Source organism: Rhipicephalus microplus, chromosome 6, assembly GCF_043290135.1.
Source record: "Rhipicephalus microplus isolate Deutch F79 chromosome 6, USDA_Rmic, whole genome shotgun sequence".
NCBI classification, from domain to species: domain Eukaryota; kingdom Metazoa; phylum Arthropoda; class Arachnida; order Ixodida; family Ixodidae; genus Rhipicephalus; species Rhipicephalus microplus.
Window position 1 is genome coordinate 187,849,717 of NC_134705.1, and position 25,033 is coordinate 187,874,749.

Here is a 25,033-nt window from a genome sequence, read left to right on the forward strand (position 1 = left end):
ACTTCACCCGCAAAGCCCGCAGCGCTCTCAAACGGTATTCTAAAGATTGTTGCACATTGGAAATGCCCTGAGAAGTAATCAGTTGGACTACTGGTACTCACCGGGATCCTGCGCAGCCACGGGCTCACCCGGGCTCACCCGCCAGTCAACCGTCGGTAGGGCGATACACAGGGATTGAAATGTGGTAGCACGTATAGCCGCTTCATGGTACAAAGAGCGGTGACCTTATAGGCGTCGGTGGTATAGCAAGTTGCTGCATTGCTATATAGCGCAGCACGAGGGCGAGGCGTTGCTTGACGCATGGTATACCAATCACCAGGGAGCTATAGCTGTTCGGCTGTTCACCAGCGATGCGCTGCAGTGTTTGCGCAAGCAAGTGGATTGCGAGATCCGCCCACTATTATAAGCTACATGGCGGCATTCACGAGAAAGTTGTTTACAGTGCGAGTTACAGCTACATTCACGCACTCGCAGTGGCGTGGAAGAGTTACCACGGACACGTAATCGCGTGGTCAGTTCATTGAAAGAACGACAGTACAGATTGATTGAGTACAATATACGTGTCACTTACACAAGTGGACCCATTACTTGTAATATGATGCGCCTCTACGATAGTTCCACTCCTGTTTGATCTCCGCTTTTCCCGATGATCCAAGCTTGCTCAAAATGTGGCCCACCCGAGCGTGACGTGGCATGCGCATGAAGATGCGCACCATACGAGTAATGGTGCGTATCTTGGAGCGCACCTTGGTAAGAGTGATGGTGCGCGTTACATGAAAGCATGCTCGTGTGTGCCACGTTTTGAGCAAGCTATAGGATTATTTTCAAAAGCGGAGATCAAACAGCAAGGGAACAACTATAGGGGCGCATCATATATTCGAAGTAATGGGTCCGCTTGTGTCAGTGACGCATACATTGCACTCTGTCAATCTGAATTGATTGTTTGATATGATTGATTGATATGTGTGGTATAACGTCCCAGAACCACCATGTGATTATGAGAGACGCCGTAGCGGAGGGCTCCGGAGATTTCGACCACCTGGGGTTCTTTAACGTGCACCCAAATCCGAGGACACGGGCCTACAACATTTCCGCCTCCACCGGAAATGCAGCCGCCGCAGCCGAGATTCGATCCCGCAACCTGCGGGTCAGCAGCCGAGTACCTTAGGCACTAGACCACCGCGGCGGGGTTGTCAATCTGAATTGTCGTTCTTTAATGAACTGCTCACGTGATTACATGTCTGTGGTAACTTTCACGCCACTGCGCATGTGTTGAAGTTTACCTGTTTTTTTTAGCCTGCACCGGCCACAAACAGTTTGTAGTTTAGTGCCCGTCTGTCTCTTTCCTCCCCTTTATTTTTATGTCACTATAACTTTGCGCTATAGTTTCGAAATGTTCAACAAACTCAGACATGAACTCACCCGAAAACCAACTTCTTCTATGGTATCTATTGGCTAATGTGTTCCAGGTTGCTGATATCCCAGCTGGCCAGGACAGCCGCATTTTCATGGGAACGAAATGTGAAAATATCCGCGCGCTTCCATTTGCGTGCACGTTAGAGAGCTGATTGAAAGCAGTGTCGATTTTACCGCTAGGGATCGTCTCATTATCCTATATCCATGGATACAGAGCGTAGAAAGCCAGAATTTGATTTCAATTTTTTTTAGCAGTGACACTGTTCAGCAAACCATACTTTGTTCCCTCCACACCGAAGCTCTATCATCATGACGGACGTGAAAGCCACCGAAACTTGGGTAAATCGTTCAACTTCCACTAAAGAGGAACAAGGCCACACTCAGCCCGACTAGAAATGGCTGCGACGCGATGGCCAGCGAGAGACCCCGAGTACGTATACAGCGACAGAGGTAATGGGAAAGACGATGGCGGCGGCGAGAAGACCCCGAAGCGATGGAAAGCCTAAGCGAATGACGACGTGTCCGCAGGTCTATTAGAGGTGGCGAAGGCTTGTTTTCAGCGCGAGTGTCTGTTTCTGAAGGTTGAATATCCATGTCGTGTCTGTGAAGGTCTGTGGTTTAACTGATATCCTTTTTGCGCTGATGGTCAGCGCAGAAACAACCTACCATCAACTAGCTAGACGCAACTGGACAAGACTTCACGCGCCATCGTCATGTTCCGCTGTTTCAAGGCTTCCGAGGATCAGTTCAAGCTTTGGCAATTTTTTAGGTTACTTTATTGAAGCTTTCATGCGTGCCGCTTGATGGAACAATGGTGACGATGCTTGACTGCTGACTCGAAAGTCTTGTTTTCGATCACACGATCGCATTTTGATAGAAGTGGATTGCGGAAGGGACTTGTATACTGTTTCATGTCAGTGCTCATTAAAGAAAGCCAAATAAAGTATAAATTTCCGGAGCCCGCAAACGTATCGCGAATCCGGAACATAAAACCACTGATATCATTACTGATGGTGTCTTGGGATTTGTTTTTCCTATTGTTTGTGGTGGTTCGAGCGATTGAAGATTCAAGGCTGCGTTCTTATCAGGATCTATACAGCAGACATGTGCGGGCAGTCTTAATTTTTTGATGGAACCGCGCTTTGTTCGAACACTTGTCACTGTGTGGCCTTTAATGACATCATGCTTGTGTTGCTGGAGGTACCACCGACATCGGTGTAGTGCCCCATGTCAATGGGCCATTTGAATATTGAATAACGCGCAGCGAAGACGTCCATACGAACGGACAAGTCCAGTACTTTCTATGTAGTTCTGGCTAATCAGTGTACATTTGAACTTGCTTACTGGTGGCCGCAATACTATAAAGCTCACGACAGACAAAAAAGAAACCGCAGGCCTCAGCTCCCTTTGTTTGCATGTTTTAGAAATAAACCATCGCAAATTCTTGCCCAGTCCTACATAATTTCGCAAATCATTGACCGCATGCGCGCGAATGATTGTTTTACCTGAGTTGGCGCGATCCTCTACCGAACTCCCGACAACGAGTACGACCAATGGCGATCTAGAGCTTCCGTACGCTCTCACTTGTGCGTAACCTCTCTCCCAAAAAATAGCGGAAACAAAGTGTCATGGCGTTCTTGAAGATGTTGAAGACGCAGCAAATCATCAATATTATGACAAGAACAAGCTAGGTTCCTTCTTTCTATAGGTCTGTGACCGTGTTCTATCTTTCCTATCTCTCTTATGTCGTCGCTCACTGCCCTGGCGCATCTCTCTTTCTATCTATCTATCTATCTATCTATCTATCTATCTATCTATCTATCTATCTATCTATCTATCTATCTATCTATCTATCTATCTATCTATCTATCTATCAATCTATCTATCTATCTATCTATCTATCTATCTATCTATCTATCTATCTATCTATCTATCTATCTATCTTTACTCTTATCATTTTAATCTCTCCTTACCCCCATCTTTCGTGAGCTACTGTTGAGGTGTCGCACTTTGGTGCAGACAGTTACGGGGCTCACTTTTCTCTTCTTTTCCCTTTAAGAATCACATAAGTTCGTTTTCGACTGACGAGTCCGCCGCAGGCAGTTTCGCTCACTTTCGCCCTGCAGCCAGCTCTCAATCAGAGCCAGAACACTGCCTCCCGCAGCCTTTAACCATACCCGCAACCATCTGTGGTTCAGCAATGGCCCTCAACAGGAAGCTGCCGCAGCTCCCAACCGACAATCGGGGTCTGCTGCGGTGGGCGTTGGTCGCGACGTCCGGCGGCACGGCCGACGCAAAGGTTGTTGTTGAGGGCGCCGAGGAGGTCTCGTGGGAGAGGGTCCTGGATTCGCGGTGGCCTCAATCGGGTACCGGTCCGGCTGGCGCCGTCCAGGGAAGCCGAGCTCCTTCCGCGTCGCGGAAGGCCACATCGGCTTCGAGTTTCTCGCTCTCCCTCTTCCCCTCTCCACGCAGCAATCCAACACGCATCCCAGAGAGACGCGCCACGATCACGTAGCCGTCGCCAGGGAGGAGGCCGGTCGCGAAACGCCACGTGCGCGGACGCCATCTGATCGTACGTCGATCCTGCTCTGACCGGTGTTTTGAGGACGGCCGAAATGGGATGCACCGCTAAATAGAAGCGCCGTGCAGTCGGTACTGCGAGCGTTGTGTACCCTCACTTGAAACGGCACGGCGCCACTTCGCCGTAAGAACGAACATATGACACAGCGGGCGACAATTTCGCGCGAGTTTTGTTGTTGTTGTTGTTTTTTTTTCTACACGTGTTTGCATATGTTAACGCAGCTTCTCGTCGCCCGACGGTGCTCTGAAGTGCCGTTCCTCCCTTTGTATATGGGGCCAGCTTTGCGTCCACCCCCTCTTAGATACATTGAAGATTACACCCCACCCCCCCTCCACCGACACGATGTTGAAAGATCACAGGTTCCGTCCCTGCCAGCCTAACCAAACTTAGCATTACTATAGCAAAAACGTGAAGAAAGCAAGAAGAAACCCTACTTTCGCTGTTTTTTTCTGTCTGTTTTTCTGTGCTTCTACCTTTTTTTCTGTCTCCCTCTTTCCATGTTTTTTCTCTCTACTATTTCTCTCTCTGTACACGTTCTCCCTTCCTCATCACCCTATCGTTTCTACTTTTCGCTCCCCTTTCCCACCCAACATGCTATACTATACCACCAAATACTTTGCTCTTGTGCCTGCTGTTATGACCGGCGTCAGCAGGCGCCATGCTGTCGCTGAGAAGCGTAGCCGGGCCGCGTTCCCACGCCTGGAACTCCAGTTTTCTCGGAACCAGCGTCCAGAGATGACGGGGGAGCGGCGCTCTTTTAATCCTCCAACAAGTAAGCCGACTCGCCGAATGTCTATGCTCGCCAGCTATTGTCCCTGCTAGCCGGCGGATGAGACGTCCTGTCGCCACGAAGCTGTAAGCCGTTCCGGAGTGGACAACAAAGAGCGTATTCCTTTGAAGAAATGGCGACCGCCGCCCCAAAGTGCCCGGCTAATTGAGCGGACCGTTTGGCGGACCGTTTGATGTCTGCTGTCCAAAGCTTGGGACCCCTCGACCAGCGACATACACGACGAGCAAGAGCCTCTCTGGCGCCACCTTTAAGTGCAGTGATCTTGACTCGAAATTGGATGTTCACGTGCGCCGTGCCTGCTCGTACCTTTCACCTGTTGTGTGTGTGTGATTGGTGTTCCCCGCAAGAAGGAGGAGCCCGACAGGGCTTATAAGGACGCCGCCGAGTGCGGGACGTCGCTCTGGACCAAGTAAAGGTTCAACCACCACGTTCGTAGTTTGTGATGGCTCTGAACTGTGTAGCGGTTCAACCACCACGTTCGTGGTTTGCGAACTCTTAACCCCATGCTGCAAATATTTGTAAATAGTGTCATAAACCTGTTTGTTTTTCGTATCCCCATCTCGTAAGCGTTCGCTTCCTCAACCCGAAGTTACATCACGCTACCACAGCTCCCCGGGATCACAACAACTGGTGATCAGCGGTGGGATTCCCAACACTGCATAGCTGAGGGGGTTACAACACTCGCCTTCGTATCGTGGGCAGGCATGTTCGATTCTCGCCTCCCCGAAAGATTTCGTTCCCTAAGGATTTCTCTTTTTGTCTCTATATCTTTGTTTATCACCCTCTTTCTTTTTTTTGTGTACTGATTTTCTCGCCGATCTGAGTTATCGCATCCCACTTCGAACAAATTGTGACACGTGACTAAGGAGCGCAGCAGAACAGGATCAAGAGGACGGCGATGAAGAAGAGCACGAAGACAGTGCGTATGGGTTCATGGCGATGACACTTTCTATTTAACGACGCCCGACAAACCATAGATAAATATATTTATATATATTGTATACACTTACGTATATGCTTAATTATATAGTATATACTTACTTATACACTTACTTATATAGTATAATTCTCTATGACAAGCGCGAGAATAACAGGTCTTCTGTAACAACAAAAAAGAAAGAGCAAGAGAGCTGACTGCCACGTAGAATGTTTGATTTAGAATTCCGCTTGAAGCTCTGATACATTCCAATGTTTTCATCTATCGCAATTTTTCAACACATGACGAAACAAAACGTAAAGAAGAGCAAATGAAAGGGCTATATAGTGACCAGAACAAAATAGAAGGCCACAATTCACGACCCGATGCACACTGCTTCGCCCCACCATTGATTGATTATGTGGGGTTTAACGTCCCAAAACCACCACATGATTATGAAAGAGGCCGTAGTGCAGGGCTCCAGAAATTTCAACCACCTGGGGTTCTTTAACGTACACCCAAATCTGAGCACACAGGCCTACATACAGCATTTTCACCTCCATCGGAAATGCAGCCGCCGCAGCCGGGATTTGATCCCGCGACCTGGGGTTCAGCAGCCGAGTACCTTAGCCACTAGACCTACGCGGCAGGGCGCCCCACCATCAGCATTTGTTTCGCGGATCTGCTTTATATTTTTTTTTGTTCTCCTGGACCAACAACGACGTCTCGTTGCCAGGGCCAAGGAGGCAGCGAAGGTCAGAGGGTTCCTGGAATGAGGAAACCTCTCGCCTAAGCTGAACGGAGAACCTACACCGCTTTACCGTTTCGAAAATAAACGTTTATTCCTCCTCCTCCTCAGTCGATCATATTGATAATTCCCACCAAAATCTTATTTGCTCCCAACGTCGCTTTGTCGCGCCTGCGTGTTCTACAACCCTTTGAAAAAGCGACGATGTCAAGTGACGAGCGTCACCTTGTATGGTGTCATGTTGCGTGACATCGTAGTAATGTCGCGATAACGTCACAGATTTTCAGGACCTGCAACAACACGATGACGTCACCACGCGATGTGTTTTTTTTTCTTTTTCAACCCTCGAGTTTACGCCGCCGGTGTCTAAGGTAATCGATAAAGCAAGACTGTTTAGGGAAGCGGAGTTCCTTGTATTCGTGACAAATTGGTATATGCAGCAACACAAGACATACACGGGAGTGTGGGGAGCATCGTGCGAGTGCCTGGCGATAAAAAAAAAAGAAGGCTCTTACTCTACACCAATAAAACGAAAGTATAAACGTATACTCCTGCATTGTTTGCATCAATCGTCGGTAACAGTATTCGCACGCGACTGGCTGGGGCCGGCTAGCCTCAGCGTGCGCATACGCGCGTGCATTTGAACTCTAAAGAGAGAGAGAGAGATAAAGCTGCAAGGAAAGGCAGGGAGGTTAACCAGACGCACATCCGGTTTGCTACCCTGCACTGGGGAAGGGATGAAGGGGAGAAATGAGGTTGCAGAGAGGTGAGAAGGTACACACAATCACGAGCACACTCGGGGAGCACACACAGTCTACAGGCGGTTGCTCAGGTTTGTTGACTTTAGGTGAACTAGCCGTGCTTTAGTCGCTTTCTGCGCAACTGAGGCAGATGCCCAAGGTCCTAGTATTTTCTGCACGCAAAATGGTCCGGGTGAACTCCAAAGGAGAAACGGTTGCTCCTTTGGCCCTTGCCGCGAGAAGGCGCGATAAGTAAGGCGCCCGAAAGGGAGAAAGTCGCTCGAAGGAGGAACAAAGCGCGTTTCTCCATTCTCGCCAACGTTACTAGATTCTCGCTGCGTTTTTTTTTTCTTCAAGAGTGTTGTACACTATAACGTGCCGCAACGCGACCAAAATTCATTGCTCTTGACACGTTAATTTCTCGGAGCTGAGCGGTCGCGAGGAGCCGGTGCTCTTATCAAGAGGCAGGCACTCAAGCGATTTGATTGGACAGTTCATCCACCGATTTCAGGATTCAAGGGGACACGCGGGGGCTACTTACTATACCGTGTCCTATGCGTGGCACCGCAGGGCTCTACTCTTGACAGCGCTTGTGATTTATCGCTACTCATCCCGCTACGCACTAATAACTAGAGAGTTTTAGTACTGCGTGCGCTGCGTACGTGGTGGCGTTGCGTAGGTAAGGACGCCAGGTTCTGCGTAGTGCGCATGCGCAGACCGCATCGCGCACGTATCGCGTTACGTACGCAGCCGCTACGTACGCACGCATGAGATGCGTGCGTGCGTACGTATGAGCTGATCGCGCTGCTCTCGAACAAGTTCGCGACAGCGCGAGACTTCGTTTTGCAAAATGGCGGCATCGAAGGCAAGCACCAACCGGCTCTGTGGCTTAAAATATGGCCATAATCTGGCTATAACACTTGTATTGGCTCACATTGGCTGTCAACAACACGTGCTTCTATTTTGATCTACCAGATGGCGCAACACGCTTCACGCTCGTTACGTACGCGGGTACTACGGCGTACTAAAAGCCGATTAGTGGCAAACGATGCCACGTAACGCAAGGCGCTTGCGTGATGCGTACGTAGCACCATTCCGCAGTACTAAAACTCTCTAATGTGACCTCTTCATTATCCAAACTGCAAAGTTGATTATGACGAAGTGAAAATTTGTTTTCCCGAAGCAGTGTTTTCGAGCTCGTGGTCACCCTGGGTGGAAAGGTCCCTAGTTCCAGGAATCCTCTGGCCGCAATCGCCTTAAGGGCCCTGGCTACGCGTCCTCGTTGGTTGTCTTGGTCCCGTGCGGAAGTCTTGGCCTCCCACGTGTCGGAACTCCTGGTAAACCAAGAGTCTGAACCCGTTTCGGGTAGGAGATTACTGTTTCGAAATTATCACTGACACTAATAGCGATATAAACACTACGTCTTATGAAAAATGGGAAAAGGAGAGAAGTCCCGCTTTCTTTTAGTTTTGCTTTTATGAAACCCATATTTTCACTTGATGATGTGAATTTTGTTTTTTTTAGCGTATATACGTCACTGTCAACTCTCAGCAATCGCTCCATGCACCTTCTCTTTCGTAATGGAATGTCTGTCCTTTTATTACGGGATTGCGGTTCAAAAAAGTCAAATGCACCAGACGCATTGTATTACGTGTAAACATTCGAAACAGTACAATAGCCTTCAAATTATTTCGCAGTTACTTAAGGACCACTCACCGGGCTTGACAATTTCGAGCTGACAAGCGCATGGTTACACGAGGCGTTCATGATCACGTCTGCCAAAATTTGCAACGCTGCGCACCGCGGAAATGGGTCAAATTTCAGGATGCATGTATGGATATGGCTGCACCCTTTAGATCGGGCTGTGGCTAGCGCCACCAAGCCGTAATACTTAATGAACGAAAAACTAGATTTTTTTTCTTTAAATAGTGAGGTTGAGGATTCGTACTTTGCAGTGAAGGGTTTAATTTTCACTCGTGTCTTGACTTTAGCCACCAATTAGATAACCTCCTTCTAGTTAATTCTACCCGCTTAAAGTCTATTCTGCCCTCCCTGTCCCTAAACCCCAGTGCTTTGAAAAACTCTGCTCCATCATCCTGAACTATAGGGTGAAGTCCTTTACGGAACATTATCAAGTGTTCGGCAGTTTCTTCTTCCTCTCCACACGCACTGCATACCGTGTATACCCCTTCGTATTTGGCCCGATATGTCTTGGTTCGCAATACTCCCGTCCTGGCCTCAAACAGTAGAGAACTACACGCGAGTATTATCATAGATCCTTTCCTTCGTAATTTCCAGCTTAAAAGTTCGATAGATATCTAGTGCGGGCTTCTTAATCATGCCAATGCTCCACATATCGGTCAATGCTCTACATAACGAAACAGAAAGGTAAAGATAATATAACTTTGTTATAGTTATATTATCTTTACCTTTCTGTTTCGTTTTCTTCTAGATTTTTCTTTGCTGTTTTTTCTGTGCTTTTGTTTTATTTAGTGTTGTTTGTTTTTGTTTTTCTTACTCGTGTTCTGCTCTTTGTGCCATATGGTTTTTATCACATGGTCACTGTATCCTCTATATATTTTCGTGCTCTGCGCAATAAACTCAGTTGGAAGTTAGCGCTCGTGTCTTTCGTGTCCGTCTCGTCTCTGTGTCGTCGTTTTGTTCTCGCGCTACAACTATCGTCATGCCACACCGACTAGCGCAAGCTGCCACACTCTTAAGGCCCGTTTACCCGACGAGGGCGCGTTGAGTCGAGATAAACAGGTTTTCCGGACTCGCCCTCCCCACGTATAAGTGGACGCGTCGGGGCGGAGAGTCGTGGCGGCGAGTCCCGGAGACAGGGGGGTAGGTTCACCGAACTCGCCGCGCTCAGAAAGGGCATGTACAACCGGTCGCGCTGAGTTGAGGGTTCCTCTCCCGCCCGTCGCGGTCTCCGCTTCCCCGCCACTCCGACGTTACTCTGTCGGCCGGTACGCGCGCGCTAGGCACGATGACATCCTCGCGGGCTCGACGCACCATGTGGACAGACGATGAAATAACGAAGTTGCTAGCTTTAGTCAACGAGAAAAAACTGAGCGATTCGATCGATAGCAAGCGGCAAAAAAATATGCACATATTCATGGACCTGGAAAGATGTTTGAAGGAACAGGGCCTGACGTGGACGTGGCAGCAGATAAGGACCTGTTGGAAGAATTTGAAGAAACGCTTCGCGGCTGTAAGTACCTCCTCCCTGTGATTCGAAAAGTTTTCAGGCGCTTCAATTTCTAATGACTTTTTTTTTTTGCATTCGCAGGAACGCCTGCTCCTACGCGAAAGTGGCGGGGAGCCGTCAAAGTGGAGGTGGTTTGACAAAATGAGCATTCTGCTTGGCGACCGCCCGATGGGGCAAGCAAGAGATGACGGCGTTGACACCGAAGACGAGGACGTCATTCTGTTAAGCGGTAAATGCAGATCACTTTTACGTTTTTAAATCTTGCTTGGCACGTCCTACGAGAGCTTGTTGGTTATCGTTCTCACGACCGGCTATTTCGCTCTGCCCGTAGCAGGAAATCGGCGCCAGAAATCTCAAATACGTGCACATGAACGCTTTAATGAAGTTTCTGGTCACCTCGCCATCCGAATACATTTGCGTAAATTCACAGAATTGTCTACTAATGCGCAGCATTCCAACTCCGCTTGCATTTATTTTGCGTTCATCACAGCCAGGTTCGACTATGAAAAGGCAAATACTTTCGGGTGTTTTATTCTTTGTAAGTTTTGTTTTGGGTTTTTTTGCAAGTGGTGTAAATTGTCTTTATGACAAAAATTAAGTGCCTTTACGAATACGTGTAATTTTCCCCAGAGGAAAAGCGTAGTCATGGGTTGGTTTCGTTCTTTTTAATTCGTGTTTCATGAATCCCTGAATAGACTCAGGCATTTCGAATGTTTTTTCGGGTTTAGTGTTCGGGTTTTGGAGGAGATGAGGGTCGTTCCACGCCAAATATCCCAGACAGTACGCTAGACCATCTACGATTACACTATGAAAAGTAATGGTCGGTCACTTTACTACACTATTCATTTTCGGAACCAATTTTCTAAAGAAAATTTTAATTTCTTAAATATGGTGGAGGGTGGGGAAGAGATTTGGCTTGCGAAGGCCGCGCAGAGGAGCGGCAAGGGTTTCAAGCTCGCCTCCTCTCATCCTCGTTTCGCGCCGCTTCAAAAAACCTGTTTTCTCCGCTCGTGATGAAGCGATTCAAAAAAAAAATTTCGTGGTAAAATGTTCCTCATCCGACAGCCAACAACTTCCACTGTCTAACTACAATTTCGCATGGGGCCTGGTGAGGGGCCCTTTAAGCATACTTGTTTCGTTTAAGAATACCAAGATCTTTCAGGAAGCACATGAGCATTCTTTTGCAATGGTTGTTCAAGCACGACAAAACACTATCTGTACATTGCAGACATTTCTAATGTGGCACCATCTCACTCTTTTTAAGGCATGCGCACATAGCGGCAATTATATACTGCAGAAAACATTTTGCATTTGTCATAAAAGTTCGCCATGCAGTCTGCGGCGGTCACGTTTTGATTGATGCGATATGCTGTAAGGGCCCGTGCACCGTGTCATGTTTGCTCAGGTTAAGCAATATCAGGAGTTCGATATTTTCGGAGTGCTTCACTATAGGGGAGACCCGCTCAAGTTTGCCCGGCGACGCCAGCGCTTGCCTTTCCCCTGCCAGAAAAAGCGCACAACAGTAGAGTCTTCCGACCCTTCCGCTCCCTTTGGCTTCCACGCATTTGCGAAGCACGCGCTGCACGTGAAACGTTCCGCGATGTCACCCCAACAGAAAAGGGGGTGACATTGCTGCGTCGTCAACTGTCACAATAACCATGCAAACACGAAGAGGTCGACTCCACCAGTGAAATTCTACCGATTCCCAAACCGATGGTACGAAACAAGCAGACGACAGAAATGGATTAAAGCAGTGTGCCGAAAAAAGTATGTAAACAATTTTTTTCATAAAAATTAGCACGCGCACAATGCATTCAAAATTACGGGTGTTAATTCCTGCGTCACCGTTCCTCTAATCTATCGAGTTTCTGGGAGATGCACGTCCCCACCTTAAAAGTATAAATTTTCAACGCCCGTCTTTAGAGCACTGTTAAAAAATAGCGAAGAAATATTTTATGCTGCTACTATTATTCGATATTGTTGGGGACGTAGTAGTTGAAGCTGTGTGCACATGTGGTATTGGTAATGTGTTGTTATATATTTTTAAATCTACGCAGCGCCGACGGAAGTGTGTGGTTGCCAAAAGCTTGTACAACTATGAAAAAAAGAAAAAAAATGCATTAGCCTTTGTTGTACGTACGTTGGCAGATACAGTGAACTAGTTGTTACTGAGTGTGCAGGGGTAGCCCGAACAACACGGTGCATTTTTTATACGTGACCAAGATAAAATGCCTTTATATCAATGCGCTCTTCTCCTGCAGATTAGACACACACAAAAAGGTTTCTCTGAGAGCTGGGCGCTCATCATGATGGTACGCACGGTGTTTGTGAACTCAAGGTACCCGCGATGAGAATGGTGATAATACAAGGAAAGACACGCAAGATAGATGTCGATTTTCGTTGTGGGTCAGAAAGAAGCCCCAAATAGGCCATTTATTTTTGAAGCGCTGTGTATATACCGCACGATAACTTGGGCGGGTGCTAGTAAATTAAGGTATCCCGACTAATACCAGTCACAGCGCAAGAACCACTTAACCTAAAGCACGACAAGCGGCCTTACCCATGCATCCAGTAACAAACATACTGCATAGTACACACAGCAAACCAAATAAAACGGGTATATAATTATGAACGTACAGAAAGTTTTATTCACATCTAACGTCGTAAACAGCAGAAGGATCAAAATGTGGGCCAGTTGGTAATTAATTTTCTTCGTTCAGCGAACTGGGAGCGCAGAGAAAAACACAAAGGACGAAGCGAGGAACGCTCGTGTTGAGCGCTCGTGTTGTGTGGTTCCTCGCTTCGTCCTTTGTGTTTTTCTCTGCGCTCCCAGTTCGCTGAACGAGGAAAAAAAAAAAAGTTGTAAACAGCGTCGTCTTTCACTGGCGAAACGCACTTCGCTCTGACAAGGACGTCGTCGTCTGCTACAACTTGCTTCGCTGCCCTTTTACCAAATTGCTGCCACGAAAAAAAAAAAATCCTCAATTGCGGCATCCTATTAAATGCGGACAGAGCACATACATCATAACCGCGCGCGACGCGAGACTCTCAAAAACACGTGCAGAACGCGTGCAGCGTGCGAGCAAAGCAACGCGTTTTCAAGCAGGTTGAATGGGACAGCGGAGAGGCGAACACTCGAGTAACCAGTTTTCTCCCCACATTGACAGCGCCACGCTCCGCAGCGCCTCCCTCGGCGTTGGTCTCCTCTATACAGGGTGCCTCGTAATCACACCGTGGTTTCGGCACGTAAAACCAAGTGAATCGTTGTTATTATGGCTACATGAAACATAGGGGCCACCGACATGCAGCGTCACTTAGCTGCAATTGCTGGTGGATTCGTCCACATCGCAGTGGTAATCGTCTGTATGCTTATATTACCTTATGTTCACAGTGGAAGACAACTACAATGTTATGTAATCGTCTATGGACACACGCATACAGATACAAACACACACACAAGTTAGAACACGAGCGAGCGCTGATGAAAGCAACACGCCTCGCTGACGCTGCAGCTCTCCGCCGCTCCAACGAAGCGCGTCGCAGCTGTCGTTTGGCGGCCATACCACGCCAGCCTCCGCAAACGGGTATTCGGAGCATTCTGACAACAAAGCGCTACAGAAGCGTGTTGTGAGCATGTAGCGATTGTGACGCCATCCATATGGAGGCGACAAAATCACAGCACCGCGATGCGCCTGATATCAGGGCAGGAGCCGGAGCAGCAGCGGCACCCTCGCAGCACGGCGCCCCGACATGCCCTCCATTGCTGTAGCAGCAGCTGCACAGGGCCGCGCCGTTGCAGCCAGCAGCGCTCCCCTCCGGAGTAGGAGAGAAGGAGCGAGAGCGGTCGCGCTGTTTACCGCTGAAAAATGCTCGCGGGGCAGCAGCGGCGCTTCGAAGCAGCGCTTCGCCGATCGGAGCGCCACTACAGCGGCGCGTGGAGCTTCGTTCCGCCGGAGCCTTTTCTTCGTCGTTGCAGCACTTCTCGCTCGTTGCAGCGTTTTCCTTGCTGGCTGTAGTAGTAGTGTTCGCTCGCGTCAGTGGGCTCAGACATGCCGCCCGTAGCGCAGACGCCGACGATAAACTTTAAGCGTCTCATTGAGCTTGTGAGACCGTACCCGTACCTCTACAACCGGCAGGAGCCAAAGTTCAAGGACGTGGCGCTCAAGAACCAGCGCTGGAATATGATCGGAGCCGAGTTTGGCATCACAGGCAAGCTCTTCCAAGTTCTGGTGATGTGTCGATGTTTGCAAAGGAATGAATCGCTGCTTCGGGATCACGTTCTGCCAGCCATGCAGGGTGCCATGTATGGCTGGAAATCGCACGACCTCGCGGGTCATGGCGTCATTTTAGCGGGACAGCGACTTTTGTAAGGAATCGAGCAGTCTCATGCTCCCTCCCGGACTGCGCCATGGCAGCTTTCCCTCTAGTGGCAGAAGCTAAGAATGCTCGGAACCATTTGAAGACAGTGTCTTAGTTCGCTTATTCCACGCGCCTATCGTGTAAAGGGGGGGGGGGGGGGCACGTGTCTAATACCTAACCAAGAAAGACAAAAAAAAAAATGCCGCTCCCGAAGGGCAGTGAAGTCCGACGGAGCTTCGTAGTGACACGTGCCTCGAACTAGCGCGTGCTCACTTTCATTCTGGCAACACTCGTAAGCACTAGCTTCAGCATGCTGAAACACGACTGACGTTATAATGCAACGCTATATAGTAGGAGAAATTCAATAAACACTCGTCGGTAAAATTTCTGACGACTGGGATTTATCCGGTAAGCTCCTGTTTTGGAAGGATATTTTTTGACGTTCAAAGGGCATTTTTTTAAAGCTGACAATCATCAGTCGAGAGGAGCGCGCCTCCTTCAGCGGCAGCGACTGTCGTAAAGTATATGTTTGTGTCTATTACAAAAACTTTAAGATTCGAAAACAGATGTAACCCCCGTATTCTAGAACGGCCGTTCACCCAACGCTCCACCTTCACTTGAGAAAGCCGATGGGAGCGCCATCTCTAGGCAGGGCAAGTCACTGCATATCAGCGATAATTTGCTGCTGTTCTTGCGTATCGCAGCGTCATTTTCAGCCAAACAGCGGCGCAGTGCTCAGCTTTGTCAAGTGAAGGGTGAAAGTCGAGCCGAGGAGCGTTTGTGAATACGGGGGTAAGTGTCTTATACTGAAGTATTCGTGCTTGCACGTGTATGTGATTGCGCGTTCAACCCTTGAATACATGCCCCCCCCCCCCCCCCCCCCCCGCGGTGGTCTGGTGGCTAAGGTACTCGGCTGCTGACCCGCAGGTCGCGGGATCGAATCCCGGCTGCGGCGGCTGCATTTCCGATGGAGGCGGAAATGTTGTAGGCCCGTGTGCTCAGATTTGGGTGCACGTTAAAGAACCCCAGGTGGTCGAAATTTCCGGAGCCCTCCACTACGGCGTCTCTCATAATCGTATGTTGGTTTTGGGACGTTAAACTTCACATATCAATCAATCAACCCTTCAATACATTTAAAACAAACTTAGTGTGTTCACATACATGCTTTCGTGGTTAGATTTCATTTCATCTAAGATTACAAAGTATCGAGAATAATATTCATAGGTCTTTTATTTTTTGTCATGAACGTAAGTGAGGCTGGGACACAAAAAAAAAAACTGAGATACAGTTTCACTAGCACTTGACCCCACCCCCCAGAATGTATACTTTGTGAAATTTTACATTCTGAACGGGGAAAAAGTGAAAGGATGAAAGGGCTGAACTATCTGCAACACTGCGACGTATTTTTATTGGAAATAAAATTAATAAAAAGGCATTGCAACAGCTTTTAAAACGAAAGTGAAACGCCGGATTTAGGAGTATTGGAAATTTGCGAGAAATACATTCTGATAAACGCGGAATTTTTTCCAGAAATCTAAACTCGCAAAGTCACTTTCCAAATTGCAAAAAAAAAAAACTCGAAAAAACGGAGTGCTGTACTTCATATCATGCGGTACATCAAGGCCTGACCACATGTACCCGTCGGAGCGCGTCGCTTTTTGACGCCGTGCCATCCCTTTGATTGATTGATTGATATGTGGGGTTTAACGTCCCAAAACCACTATATGATTATGAGAGACGCTGTAGTGGAGGGCTCCGGAAATTTCGACCACCTGGGGTTCTTTAACGTGCACCCAAATCTGAGCCGAAGGGCCTACAACATTTCCGCCTCCATCGGAAATGCAGCCGGGATTCGAACCCGCGACCTGCGGGTCAGCAGCCGAGTACCTTAGCCACTATAGACCACCGCGGCGGGGCTGCCCTCCCTTTATGAAGAGAGAGGGAGTGCAACTTTATTCACGAATTGAATGATGAAGAGTCGGCAATGCTCCGGCAGATCATAACACCCACACATCGTCCACTTAATAATTCAAAGACGTGACAACACGTGTGTACAGTATATCACAGAGTTGTTTGTAAATCACAATGCGAATATGATGATTAAATGTCCATATTGATATTCATATGGATGTTCATACCGTGTCAGGCCGACGGACGGAGGACTTGGCTTATCACCCCTAGAACGAACGACTGAAAAATTCTACAACATACTCGGCGAAACAGGGAGCCCAAATCCGCTTGTTTATTAGGAAGAAGTGTTCGACTATTTAGAGCACGGTGTACTTCACAATGGGAGAGCTTCGAGCTGTTCCTGGCCCCGCCGCGGTTGTCTAGTGACTAAGGTTCTCGGCTGCTGGCCCGCAGGTTGCGGGATCGAATCCCGGCTGCGGCTGCTGCATTTCCGATGGAGGCGGGAATGTTGTAGGTTCGTGTGCTCAGACTTGGGTACGCGTTAAAGAAGCCAAGGTGGTCGAAATTTCCGGAGCCCTCTACTGTGGCGTCTCTCATAATCATACGGTGGTTTTGGGACGTTAAACCCCACATATCAATCAATCGAGCTGTTCCTGTATCACTGCTGCACTGTGAGTCCGAACCATGTGTTAGGAAAGTGTTCCGATTTCGGGTACTTCGCACTCAATTATTAGAGAGCATCGAGCCGTCCTAACGACATGCTCTGCAAAGAGTATGGAGGGGGGTGGTGGAGTAAGTGGGTAACAATTTAGTGTACAAGGTACTTTATTATGGGAGAGCATTAGCCGTTCCTTAGGCCTCGCATTTGATGAGACATTGATGACCAAAATCATGCTGTAAACGAGCTGTCCATTGCGAAAGCGTCAACGGACCTCATATGCGTGTACAGTTCCAAAACTGAGTTTAAAAAATTGGTTTACAATTTAGAGCACTTCGTACTCTACTATGGGAGAGCTCTAAGCCGTCCCGTGGGTCTCAGCACCAGTGCTGATAATATTTATAATAATCAAGGTAATTGCAGCTCTCGCTTGTCTGTAGACAGCAGATATCATATCAACAGGAACCGAGCAACCTGCTCTAGTTAAAAACTTTGTTATGTTCACTTTCGTTTACTTTTTAACTTTTACAGCAATCATCGAAGCAAACTCTCGATGGCACAATGTCATGATTCACTTGCTCTTTATCTTGATATTTGCTTTATTTTGTTTATTTCTTGAATTTAGTGCTTAGGCACCGTCAGAAAATGTATGCAACACTGCCCGGCACTGTGCACCGTGGCAGGCACTAAACGAGGCTAGCGTTGCGAGTGGAAACCACGAAGACGGCTAAACGCGAGGGAGGAGAAAATCGCAGCGTATCCACGGAGTGAATGATGATGAGTGGGGCGAAGCATTCGTCCGTCCATTCGTTCTTGCTTTCGTCCGTCCATGCGTCCGTCTGTTTGACCGTCCATGCATCCATCCGCCTGTCCGTGCGTGCGTCTGTTCGTGCGTCCGTCCCTGCGTTCGTCCATGCATCCGCCCCTGCGTCTGTTTATGCGTCCATCCATGCATCTGTCTGTGTGTCCGTTCGTCCATCTATTCAACACTCCAAGTACCATTATCTCGCATGTTTTCATCATATATTCCCCATATAGAAGCCCCGCCATCCAGCGGACATTCCAAGGACTAAACTAGAGGTGGCACACGCACACTTTCTTACGGCTTGCGCTTCGCGTCTACTTGCCACCTTTAACCACCTCGAGTTCATGGTATATACTAGTTCACTGTATTCATGGCACAGCGGCCCAACGCTCGCTAAACCTTTCTAAAACCAAGGAGGTTACGCCGAGCGAGTATAACGTAGCAACCTTTTCCTGTCAGATAGTGCTCAATGTACACGTCAATGATTGCTAATTGGGAATGGGAGGCAGGAGAATTCGGCTTTTACTTTCTTATGGCTTGCGCTTCGTATCTACTTCCCACTTTTAACCACCTGCCAATGGCTGCTAATGGGGATCGCTGCGTGCGCGTTAACTAAAAGCCGAATTCTTCTGTCTCCCATTCCCCTTTAGCAGCCATTGCAATGTACATTGAGCACTATTTTTTATTGTTCAACGACGCACAGAGGAAATCTCTCACCGGCACCACCTTGGAGGTCAAAATGTTATACTTGTTACACACTACAGCGGCTACGAGGGACGAACGGGTGTCGTTATAAGGAGGTTCGCCCCTAACAAAGTTTAAATATGAATACATATGAACTCGCCCACCTATCAGTTTTACCGAGAATGTAATATGGTGGTCGACAGTTTGTGACCGATGGCTACGAAGCCGCTCTTCGATATAGCAAGCTTTTCGAAATAAATAGACTGCCAACGTATGCGCACAAGTCAGACCTCGTCTAGTTTGGCTTGTTAGTAATAACGGGTCACTCAATGACGTCACGATATATGACGTCACTCTCGATACCTGTCATTCACAAAAGAAGAAACTGGAAAGCAAATCGTTAGGATGCTGAAAAGGAAACTGCCACGACCATTTTACGTTTGCGAGCCCACAGCAGGGCACAAAGTTCTACGTCTGCTACTGGGACAAGCAGCATGCATTCGAGGAATAACAAAGAGGCACACTCAGAATGGCACGATTTGAGTCACGACGGATTGTTCGGACCTCCATTACCATGCTCCAGACAGCACGTGTAAACGTTGAAATAGTCACTGTGTGAACCCATCTGATATGGTACATGCATAATGAGAACCCATCAGTTCTTCTTCCATCTCCAAATGCGACGCTGTCTTCTGGCAACCGATTTAGTGAAACTCCACCCCACCCTCACTTTTTTTGATGGAATTCCTTTTGACTGATCCAGTTCATCACTGCGGCCTCACCAATTGTGTCACGTTAATTTCAATTGTGCGCGAGCTAAAATGTTTTTGAAATTAGTTTTCACCTGTACACTCCTGATCGCTGTTCGTAAAAGTTATATATTTCCTCTATGTTTCCATCTGTTGGCTTCGGTCAGTAAATTATATTGACAATGTAAATTTACTTTCGAATCGGAGTGATATGTGTGGTTATATCCTGGTATAAAACTTACGGCCAACAGTTGAAGAGTTGTCGCAAATGCAGCTTTGTAAGCGACGCAGCCCCCATTGAGGTGGCTCACCTGAAGCCTCGATACATCTAGCGCAGCCTGTCGGAGAAAACGCGAAGCGCGTCTCTGTGTTCGGCGGGGCAACTGCCTGGTGGAGGCAGAGAGTGGGTATGGAAACCACAGAGTTTCTCAATATACACTAGAAGGAACTCTGGCGCTAGTGTCTATGGGAGCTGCAACACACGGCGCTTCAGCGAGCATGGGAATGATGGGTAGTACACACATTTGTCTAATTTTCGTACTTTTGGCCTGCTTTTGGCTCCGTGTGTGTTTGTGTGGCTTGAAGCTGTTTTTTTTATGAAAACATAAATCAGCAAATGTTCACCGTTTGCGCTTCACAACCTTATTCTTTTAGGCTTACCGTTTTGAATCAAGTCACTAAGTTGAAAAGGGTTTGTTTTTTTCTTTCAAAACAAAACTGAAACACAGCAATAAACGAAGCCGCAAGTACGATTCGCCACCTGCAAGTACGAAGACTAGGCAAATGTGTGTACTACCCATAATTCCCATGGTCGCTGAACGATCGCAGCGCCAGAGTGCCCTCTAGTTAACTTTGGGAAACTCTATGATGGAAACCACCTAAACGGCAACGCTGTGATGTATGGGGACATTGCGGAGCGGCAGGCGCACGGCCACTGCTCTCCGTAGTCATGAGAGCGGCGGCAGGAAGAGGCGGAAACAGCGTTTTTCGGTGCAACTTCAAGCTGCGGCGTCGTCATCTCCACGTTGCCGCTGTAGTTGAGCTTTGCCCGCAGCGCGTTACCTTGTTGCGTTCAGGAGAAAATTGAAAAGCAACACACGCACACTATAATTGGCGCCGGTTGTGTATGCAACGTGTGGAATTAGAGAGCACTTAACCGCGGAGAGATTTTAGTGGCATGCCGAATATCAGCAGCGGTGAGAACGTTTAGACGGACGTAAGATTATGGTGTGTTGGAACGAAGCAGTGTGTCGTCTCGCGCCGAAAGCATGGCTTCCGGAGCACACCATGCTACTGTGGCGCCATCTGTCGCCCCCTGCTCCCTGATGTAACTTATCGAGAAGCTAAAATTACAAAGCCTCTGAGATGTGTAGTTGCAGTTGCCGTGAATGTCGTAAAATATATAAAAGTTATTTAAAATGTATAAATAAGCCGAACGATATTAGTCATAGAGTGTTTTTTTTTTTGTAACATCGCCACTACTTACTCCTCTGGTGAAAGGTGGTCGTGGAACTCGCACCTTATCCTTCCGAACCTCCCTCAGGGTTCGTTTTGTCGCAAGAACTTAGATTATTCTGACAGCTAGGTAGGCGTACATATGAATGGCATGAACAGTGAAGTGCTTTTTTTCTCCCTTCTGCAGTTAAAACACTCAGCAAGCAGACTACCTGGATCCATGTTCTCTAATAGGAATTGTGCAAGCTGATACGACGCAGGAGCTGATTGATTTATATTATTATTGCAGACAGATATGTTGCATGTGTTTTAATTTTACTGATGCTTTAAGTTTCAATCGTGTGATGTGACTATTTTACTCGAACACAGCATAAAGTTTTGCAATGCAAATTCAAATTACGCGCGCTGGCACAACACTCGATCGTGGCGCCCTTTAGTGGCGTCATTGCTAAAGCGACCACCGTTCTCCTAATTGTTCGCTGCGAAGACGGCACACTGTTTCATTCCAGTACACCATAGTGAAATGCTACTGACGCGCGACCGGTCGCGATTCGGAGAGGCGCGCTGCTACCGCTGGCATCTTTTACGGCTGGAGCAGCCGCTGCGAGTACAATGGCGCTACCTAACGGCGCTGTTTGAATACGGTCATGACGGCGCGCTCCACAAGAGGGCGTTGCAAGCCAACCTTTGTCCTCCTCACCCGTGGGTGAAAGAGACGTCGAGTGCCAACGAGCCTTGCGCCGCATGCACTTTGCAATGTAATGCAGCTGTGTCCGGCCCTTTTTTTTTCTCGTGCTAATTACTTCTTCCCGCTGTAAGAAGCTGTGTAGACAGTAATAGCGCGTGTGGGGACGGCCTGGCTCTTTCGCTGCGCGCGGAGCTCGAAGAGAACCTGTGGCATCACTCGTGGAGGCGCTCGCTGCCGACGCACCGTGCTTGGTGGTCGCAGTGAGTTTTCCCGACGTCGCTTTCATCCCCGGCTGCTTTCGCGAAGTGACGCTAGCGTGTGCTTGGCGCTGTGCTGGTGCGGCATTGGCCCAGCGCACTCATGGTGTACTGTTGTGTGCCGTTTTGCACGTCGCGGTCTGGAAAGACTGAAGGCGTGTCGTTTCACCAATTCCCGTCTGATGAGGGACTGTGCGTGAAGTGGCGAGAAAACATTCCCCGGAAAGATCTCAGGATTAACGACAAGTCTCCCTCGACTGTCGTTTGCAGCAAGCATTTTCTGCTCAGTGACTATACCAGCGTACACAGAATTAAAAGACTTGTTCGTGGCGCGGTGCCTACTGTGTTTCAGCGATACCAATCGCGCTCTGGGCCCGCTAGAAAGGAGCCATGTCAAGTAACAGAAGGTCGATCCTCAGCAAGTTCGAGCGAGCCGATGAAACAAAAGGCAGGGCCAGCTTATGCTTCGGTGTCGTCGCAAAGAGAAGCCGAACAGAAATTCAGTAAGTTAAAGGTGAGCGACTGTGCGCCTCCAGACCGGCCGCGGCTTAGATTTAGGTGAACGCTGATGGACACCTAGCGCCAAAATTGGATGCTCGAGATGCTTGCCTTGTTTTACAGTCCTGCATACGTGAACACTTCTGACCGATTTTGAGTAACAAACATTGCCTTAACGTATTTTAATTTGGTTTGAAAGTATGCCTAAAGGAACACTGACATAAAATTTACGCGTGTCAGCATTTTCACATCCACGAGTAGTTGTGGATGCAAAAATGGCTGATAGATGGGTCGTTGACGTTGGATTTCTGGGCATATAAAGGTATTTGACGAGAGAAGACAAAGCAACTTTTGGCTGATTTTGACAATTGTTAATTCCAGGCCGCGTGCTGTGTTATGATATTTGGCTCGCGTGTTGTCGGAAGCCTCTACTACCGATCGGCAGCTTTTTCTGACCATGCTCAAAAGGTGTTGCAGGGCCCGTTTAAACGAACTAGGTTTGGCGGGGACGTGTCACGTGACTAAAGTTACGCGATATCTTCGGCGGAAATGGTGTCGCGCGTCTTGTGCTGGGTGATACTGGCGGGAACATGTGATGTGATGAGAGTCGTATGTTATCCCTATAGGAACGTGTCACGTGACAAGTGTTACGTGATTCATGCGTTATCATGTCACTTGGCTAATGCTACGTGATTTTGCGTTGTTTTCCTCCTCCTTTTTCCTTCTCTGCATCTTTTTCTCTCTCTATATATCTTCTTTTTTGTTTGTCCTTGTCTGTCTTAAAGGAGCACTGACATCAAAATAACTTTGTCAAGATTTTTGCGTCAACGAGTATAGCTATCGACCACCCAGTAGCGATTCGCGACATAAAGCGCGTCTGAGTGACGAATGAGTATCTGTAATATTGATTAATATATTCGCTATCGAACGCGGTTCAAGATGGTTGGAAAGCCCGCCAAATTGTAGTGCTGGCAGCGCTACCTCACGGCCACGTCGAGGCCGCTGCACAGCTAAAAAATGGTGACGTCACACTGGCGTTTTGTCTGCTAGGAACGCACGTACAGTTAGTCAAGCTGTGTCTCTGAAGGCGTAGACATGCCTCTGTCGCCAATTTCGTTGTCCTCGCCGTCGTCGTGGCCACCATCGGCAAGTGATGATGACAGCGCCCTGGAGTTGTGTATCGCCGCGATTAGCGAGGATCTTCGCTTGACAAGCTCCGCGTTAAATGCAGTTTATTTATCAGTGCTGGCCGTACTGTCAGAGCTCAGGAGAACCAACTACGCACCTCATGTCGTGGACGTTTGGCGAGTGAATCGCTGCTTTCAGCTGCAGCAGCTAGGACATACGGTAGGAATAGCTCTGGCCTCCAGAGGAGGCCTCGTATACTGCCAGTGAAACCCAACTGGTTCGCCAACGCAGGATTTACCCTGTAGCAGCTCGCCGCAAAGTGAAGGGAGCAACTGTGGCTGTTCTTTACAAGCGTCCAGTCCCTCTGTCCAACGGCGTTTACAATGTCAACCCACTGGCTGTGTTCAGGTTCGTGGCTTGGAAATGCATGAAATGCCACACACTTTCCGCTTCTTCCGCGCCTCGACGTGCAGGTTCTCACTACGTGGTTCCCCGACATTCTGGCCACACTGTCGCTCTGAATGATCGTACTCACACGCAGTGAAGCACACAACGCAAATCAGTCGATGCGACACGATGAATCGCACGCACGCTTCAACACAGCAAGGAGAGCCACTAGTGAGACCATGGCCGGAAGTCGGCTCCAAACACACTCGGAGATCGTCGACGTCATCGTTACTAGCGTATCGTCATTCAGGATGGTATTTGTGGATTGTATCACACCGAACACCTAGCACTGTATTGTCGATGTCGCAGGGCAGTCTATTTTCCGTTTTTTTCCCTTAGCTTTTCTACGCTGTTTGACGTCGAAATAGAACAACTTCGACGGAATGGACGCCATTCAAATTTGGCCAAGAAAACGTATGCATACCAAGTGATCGAATGATGGGCACATCTCGATCTTGAAACTTGATGTCAGTGCTCCTTTAAGAACAACGTGATGCCCCGCCGTGGTGGTCTAGTGGCTATAGGGTATACTCGGCTGCTGACCCGCAGGTCTCGGGATCGAATCCCGGCTACGGCGACTGCATTGTCGATGGAGGCGAAAATGCTGTATGTAGGCCTGTATGCTCAGATTTGGATGCGCGGTAAAGAATCCCATGCAGGTGGTCGAAGTTTTTGAAGCCCTCCACTATGGCGTCTTTCATAATCACATGGTGGTTTCGGGACGTTAAACCCAAAATAATTAATAGTATTAAGAACAACTTGATGTCAGGCAATTGTTAGGTGAGTTGGTGCATCTTAACACAAAATATATAACCCGCGCAACATGACCCAGACGCAAACCCAGACACACACGCACAGGCAAACGCAGACTCGCAACTATAGCTTTTATTCCACACAGTCCACCTACAAGCATACACCTGGCAAAACTCGTCACCACGGCAATATAAAAAAAGCCAACATGAGACAACATTTTAACAACGGCCATCGATAAA

The 25,033-nt window shown here is 48.3% G+C and overlaps 1 protein-coding gene across 3 annotated transcripts in view; it reads left to right on the forward strand.

Moving 5' to 3' along the window:
* The first annotated feature begins 14,335 nt into the window (after positions 1-14,335).
* The window catches only part of LOC119167895 (retinol dehydrogenase 12), a 159,527-nt gene continuing 148,829 nt past the window's right edge, over positions 14,336-25,033 (forward strand). For all 3 annotated transcript variants that reach the window (XM_075867259.1, XM_075867261.1, XM_075867260.1), the window contains exon 1: positions 14,336-14,611. In XM_075867259.1, coding sequence (XP_075723374.1) covers positions 14,452-14,611 — 160 coding nt within the window. In that variant the 5' untranslated portion in view covers positions 14,336-14,451. The remainder of the gene's footprint in view (positions 14,612-25,033) is intronic.